Source organism: Rhinopithecus bieti, unplaced genomic scaffold (genome assembly GCF_001698545.2).
Source record: "Rhinopithecus bieti isolate Rb0 unplaced genomic scaffold, ASM169854v2 scaffold_39386, whole genome shotgun sequence".
NCBI lineage: Eukaryota > Metazoa > Chordata > Mammalia > Primates > Cercopithecidae > Rhinopithecus > Rhinopithecus bieti.
In genome coordinates, this window is record NW_016816648.1 from 956,683 (window position 1) to 962,948 (window position 6,266).

At 57.4% G+C, this 6,266-nt stretch overlaps 1 protein-coding gene across 1 annotated transcript; it reads left to right on the forward strand.

Moving 5' to 3' along the window:
* The first annotated feature begins 353 nt into the window (after positions 1 to 353).
* On the forward strand, positions 354 to 5,755 carry IRX1 (iroquois homeobox 1). Its single transcript, XM_017855030.1, is given in 6 exon segments — positions 354 to 526; positions 529 to 569; positions 572 to 712; positions 3,569 to 4,604; positions 4,956 to 5,028; positions 5,329 to 5,755. Coding segments are annotated over 6 exon segments (1,437 nt in total). The 5' UTR covers positions 354 to 438; the 3' UTR covers positions 5,387 to 5,755.
* Positions 5,756 to 6,266: the final 511 nt, after the last annotated feature.

The window sequence follows — 6,266 nt, forward strand, 5'->3', positions numbered from 1 at the left end:
CCGCAGGAGGACTGGCCGGCCGGCGCGGGGACCACGTGCTCGCGGGAGGGGCGGGAGCGGCCGGCAAGGGCGGGCGGGAGGCAGGGAGGGGGCGGGGGAAGAGCAAGGGCGGGGCCTGCGCTCAAGGGGATGCCATCAAAGCATCAACTTCAAATTGTTCTGAAAGCTCCCGCCGCCGAGCGGAGGGCGGCCGCCGCAGCGGCGCGCGATGCGGATCCCAGGGCGCAGCCGGGAGCCGGGCGCCTGGGAGCACCGGGCCGGAGGAGCCGCGACCGGCGCATTTCTCGGCCCGCCCGAGCGCGCCCGGCTGGAAAGCCAACTCCTCGCCTAGAACCCTCGCAGCGCAAGCGCCCCCTGCAATCCCCCTCCGGACGGCCTCCGTCTCCCTCCCGCGCCTTTAATACTCGCACCGCTGCGGCGGTCGCCCGGTCCGCGGACATGTCCTTCCCGCAGCTGGGTAACCCGCAGTACCTGATGCGCCGCGGGGCCGGCGCCTACGGCGGCGAGCGCCCGGGGGTGCTACGCGGCCTGCTGCTGCGGCCGCTGCTTCGTCGGGTCGACCTGGGAGCCGCGGAGCTTGGGCGGCGGGGCGGGCGCGGCTGCGGTCACCTCGGTGCTGGGCATGTACGCGGCGGCTGGGCCGTACGCGGGCGCGCCCAACTACAGCGCCTTCCTGCCCTACGCCGCGGATCTCAGCCTCTTCTCGCAGATGGTGAGTGCGCCCGGCCTCCCCCGCTTCTCCTCTGTCTCACCCGCGCCAGGGGAAGGGTGGCGGGTCGCCCAGGAGGGAGAGACGACGGGTGGACCTGGTCCGGACGAGGAACTAGAAAGGTCCGAGGACAGGTTCCAGGCGGCCGAGGCCGCGGCCCCCGGGGACGCAGGAGCCCGGGGAGGCCGGGCGGGTGACGGCTGGGCCATCTCGGCCTGGGAAAGCCGAAGGCCCGGGCCAGGAAGCGGGTCGCGAGAGTCCAGAGAGGCCGCAGAAGCAGGCCCGGGGAGTGCTGCCCGCGCTGGAGGTCGGGGGCAAACTCGCCTGGCTCGGCCAGGGCGCCCGGGCAGGCCCACGGGGTTCCTGCAGCTCGGCCCGGCGTAGCTTAGCAGGACTTCCCTTCCTGGCCGCGGGTCCCGCTAGCGCGGCCTCTTTAGTTTTCGAACCGAGTCTGGAAAACTTGATTTTCTCCCTCTTTAGCAGCTCCGAGATAGTTGTATCTGAGTTTGCCAGACAGACCCCTTTTAAGCCTAGTAGAGTCAATCAAAATAATGTTAACAATAGGGGTCCAAGGGATGGAGAACTCTCTCTATGGCGTGTGTGCGAATTTGAGTTTAAACAAAAATTAAGTTGCAATAATGTTTTGGTGTCTGAAATGGTGTTTGATTTTACTTTTCTAAGTTGCCAAAGTTTTCATTTCATTTGCACCGAAAGAAAAGCACTTTTCTTCCTTAGTTACATAATTGAGGATTAAAGAAAACAGTGTCCCTTGGTTTAAAATAAATGATGTCCTCTTAGTCTCCCGTCCCAGTGGGTGTTAGATGTGGGGGGAGGCGGCTGCACACTTAATTCTCCGCAGGGGCATTGGCCTGTCTGCCGGTCCAAATGATCCATTTTCCTTGGTCTTACTGCAAGGTCGATGCTTAAACTTCGGACGGCTGGTGAATTGTGCTGCGGGCACGGGGCCCTGGGAGGCAACCCCCTCCTGGGTCGCTGCCCGCGGGATAAAGCAATTTCCAGGCACCCCCGATATCTCCCCGCTCCCGCTCCCCGAAGGAGAAGCGGGGAGTAAACACCCGTCAAGTGTGCACAAGCAAAGAGCGGGTTTCCCTGTAACTTTTCTTGTAGTTTTGAAAGAAAGCGGCCCGGCTGCCTTTCAGGTCTCTCACTATCGAAAAGATCAGCCCCATTTTGTTCAGGCGGCAGGGAGGCCGGAACGCGTTGAGAGATTTACAAGGTGTCCTTTCAAAAAGAATTCCCAGTGGAGACGAGGCTGAAATGTCTTCTTTACAATTACAACCAAAATAATTAGAAAAGCACAAAGTACATTTTGCAACGACTGGGTAAAAACGAAATCTGGCCGCAGAAACCTTTTCTCTGCGGCCTCAGTCACCAAACTAATTAGTCCAAGAAATCTTCTGGTCTTCACAACTTTCTCAGAGTCCGGAGCTCCCTTTGCTAGCATTGCAACTCGACCATTTTTACATAGAGGATGAACATTTTTTACAGAAATTGCGAATGCAGTTGTGTGCCATTTGGGAACTCTGCCTGTGTTTGCGGGGGAGGGAGGGAGCTTCAGTGTGAGGACCTGTGCCCTTTGTGGAGAGTTGGGAAAGGGAGATGTTTGCTGTTCTAAGTTGTTTTTCCCCTCTAAAAGGATAATATGTAAAAATTATTCCCACCCAAAAGGTGTGTGTTTCCTCCAGCTCTTCCGCTGGTTCTTAGAGAGTAAACTCAAACCCAAACCCTGATTCTAGGCCTAGGTTTCCAAGCCATTATAATTGGGTGTTTGGAAGTCAAAAGATAAAATTGTATTTGAATGTCTGGGCAATTTATGGTAATAATGAGGCCTAATGAGGTTGTTAGAAAGATAAAATGTTATTTACCAAAAAACCTGATGGGATAATTTGACTTGCTGTGTTTTACTACTGATGATAAAAAGAATATTGATTGCAAATAAATCACCGCCTCTAAATGCCTGCAAACAGTTTGTGTTTGCTCCCTCCAGATCAAAGTCAAACTTAAGAGATGAAGTAACTGAGAAGAGGCCTAGGATACTGAACCGGTTCCCCTCCTGGCCGCCGGTTGCTCCCAGCCCTTGCGTTAATATTTTACAGGCTAAGACTTCCTTTTGTATTTAAAAAAAATGGTGTTTTTGTTATTGTTGTCGATGATGGCTGGGATTAAAATTTCAAATTACCTGTCACCACCAAAGACCTTTTACTGTGGGTAAACTATTATATGCAGATTAATTTGGTAGGCAGAGGACTGTGCTTTAGTTTTAAATTGCTGGTGGATTTAGACCGGTAGAAAACACGGGATGGTATATTTTGATTGAGCCCCCTCAGGGTCGCAGAGAGGAGGCTTGGGCTCTAGGCCCTTTACGTTTGGAGAAATGGCTTTATCAGCTCAGTTGAAAGGTTTTCCCCTCTAGCTAGTGAAAGATAAACTTGGAAATGCAGGTTTCTACAGCGGTTGGTGGTGGGAACACCAGTCGCCTAGGGAACTTGCAGGGGCCGCGCTTCTGTTGTGCTCGTCTGGAGACTGCACTGTTTCTGGAACTTTTCTAGAATGGCAAAAAAGATCTCAACGGTTGGTGAAAGGACAGTTCCTGAAGTCAGCTCGTGGCCCTGGCTCCCCTTCTCCCCAGCAGTGAACTGGGGGTGCCTTCCTGATCTGCCCAGCACAGCAGAGCCCAGCAAAGTGCCCAGGCGGCCCTCGAGCCCACTGGAGCGGCTACTTCCCACTTTCCCATCTTGGAGACTTACCTCTCTCTCTCTCTCTCTTTCTCTCTCTCTCTCCCTCTCTCTCTCCACTTCCCTCCTCTCTCTCCTCGATGGCTCTACCATGTGGCTGCAGGGGTCGCAGTATGAACTCAAGGACAACCCTGGGGTGCACCCCGCCACCTTCGCAGCCCACACGGCGCCGGCTTATTACCCCTACGGCCAGTTCCAATACGGGGACCCCGGGCGGCCCAAGAACGCCACCCGCGAGAGCACCAGCACGCTCAAGGCCTGGCTCAACGAGCACCGCAAGAACCCCTACCCCACCAAGGGCGAGAAGATCATGCTGGCCATCATCACCAAGATGACCCTCACGCAGGTCTCCACCTGGTTCGCCAACGCGCGCCGGCGCCTCAAGAAGGAGAACAAGGTGACATGGGGAGCGCGCAGCAAGGACCAGGAAGATGGAACTCTCTTCGGCAGCGACACCGAGGGCGACCCGGAGAAGGCCGAGGACGACGAGGAGATCGACCTGGAAAGCATCGACATTGACAAGATCGACGAGCACGATGGAGACCAGAGCAACGAGGACGACGAGGACAAGGCCGAGGCTCCGCACGCACCCGCAGCCCCTTCTGCTCTTGCCCGGGACCAAGGCTCGCCGCTGGCAGCACCCGACGTTTTCAAGCCCCAGGACTCGCCCTTGGGCCTGGCCAAGGAGGTCCCAGAGCCCGGCAGCACGCGCCTGCTGAGCCCCGGCGCTGCAGCGGGCGGCCTGCAGGGTGCGCCGCACGGCAAGCCCAAGATCTGGTCGCTGGCCGAGACAGCCACGAGCCCCGATGGTGCGCCCAAGGCTTCCCCGCCGCCGCCTGCGGGCCACCCCGGCGCACACGGGCCCTCCGCCGGCGCGCCGCTGCAACACCCCGCCTTCCTGCCCAGCCACGGACTGTATACCTGCCACATCGGCAAGTTCTCCAACTGGACCAACAGCGCATTCCTCGCACAGGGTTCGCTGCTCAACATGCGCTCCTTCCTGGGCGTTGGCGCGACCCACGCCGCGCCCCATGGCCCTCACCTTTCTGCACCTCCACCACCGCAGCCGCCGGTCGCCATTGCCCCGGGGACGCTCAACGGAGACAAGGCCTCGGCCCGCAGCAGCCCCACGCTCCCAGGTACAGCTCCAGGGGGCCGCGTCCTTCTGTACTCTAGCTGGGAATGCAGAGGCCTGGCTAAGTGTAGTAGCGTGGGGTGCAGCATGCGCTGGGAGAGTACCAGGCAGTGGCCTCTGAGCACTGAGGCTGTGCTTAATCCCTGCTTCAATTTAGAAAGCCAGACAAGGCCCTGGGGCTCTCCCAAGAGAGCTTTGCCCTACCGGCGGGCCTGCTCAGGGGTGGTAGTGGGATGACGGGTGACGTTTCTCGGCGAATCTGCCTGAGCAGCAGGCAGGAGTTGGTGGGAAGGAGGCCTGGGCCCTCTCCCGCCCGTCTCTCTGTCCTAACTTTGCCTCTTCCGATCTCTCGCAGAGAGAGACCTCGTCTCCAGGCCAGATTCGCCGGCACAGCAGTTAAAGTCGCCTTTCCAGCCGGTACGCGACAAGTGAGTGCTGTTTGCTTTTGCTATGGGAGAAGGCGGTGGGGAGGGGGAGGAGGAGTGGTCGGGACCCGGGCGGAGCTGGCTGGGTGGCGGTGGGGGTCGCGCAGTCCTTGTTGAAGGAGCGCTCCCCGCCAGCCCTGGGCGCCGGGCGAGCCGAGGAGACTGGAGTTTCTCCCGAGCCGGGAGCCGCGCTGGCTATCGACCCCGCCCCCAGGGCTCCGCTGCTGGAGCCGGCGACGCCCGGCGCTGCGTCCCCCACTCACAGTGCCCCTGTCTTCTTGTCTCGCTGTGTTTCCCATGCAGCTCTCTGGCCCCGCAGGAGGGAACGCCGCGGATCCTAGCAGCCCTCCCGTCCGCCTGATTAAGGGTCTTCTTTTACTTTTGCGGGGAGGGGGAGGGGGGAGGAGTTGGGGAGGGAGGGAATGTGGGAGGAATTAAGACAAATATTTCAGACTGGTGTAAAGGACAAATATGACAACGACGTCAAGGACTCCCATCCATCGCTTTCTGCAGAAAGGGGCTTGTTCGGTCTCGAGCTCGCGTCCAGGCGGCCAGGCCTCTGCAGGCGGCTCCGGTGGCTGCGATTATCGGGTTCGGTAAATGCCCCCAGATGCTTGTGTCTCTTTCCCCCCTTTTCTGTATATAGAGTGATTTCAGATTGTAAATAGCGCGTCAGCGAACTTGTCTAAATCATATATTTTTGTCTAATAAACTAAATGAAATTATGCCCCCTCCCCGCTCCTGCTGCTGTGTGCCTGGCCAGCGTGTGTGTGTGAGAGAGTGTGTGTGTGTATGTGTGTGTGTGTGGCAGAAAGAGAGGGGGGAAGAGAGAGAGAAGTGGGGGATACCTTGGGCAGGGTCCAAGGGCCTGTGGCTGGGGGAGAGGGGCTTCTCATGGGGGGCTTTTAGAGGCTGTTTCCACCCAAAAGGCAGGTGCTTTAAACATCTCTTGGTTGTTTGTGGTTGTTGTTGAATTTTTAAATATTGTCAGTAGGGCAGTTTCTTGCTGGCAGTTCAATTGCTTTCAGAAACATGTTTCTGAGACATGATTTTCTCAGGACATGAATAAGTTCAATTTTAGGCAGTTTTACAAAACGATTTTATAGCATCGGTAAAAAGGGAGAAAAAATACTTTTTATTTGCAACCCCAGAGGAGAATTTCGGATTAGGAATCAGTTTATAACTAGTTGTCTCAACGGTGCATCCTGGCGCCTGGTCGTTTTCTGGGTTGAGTGTGAAAA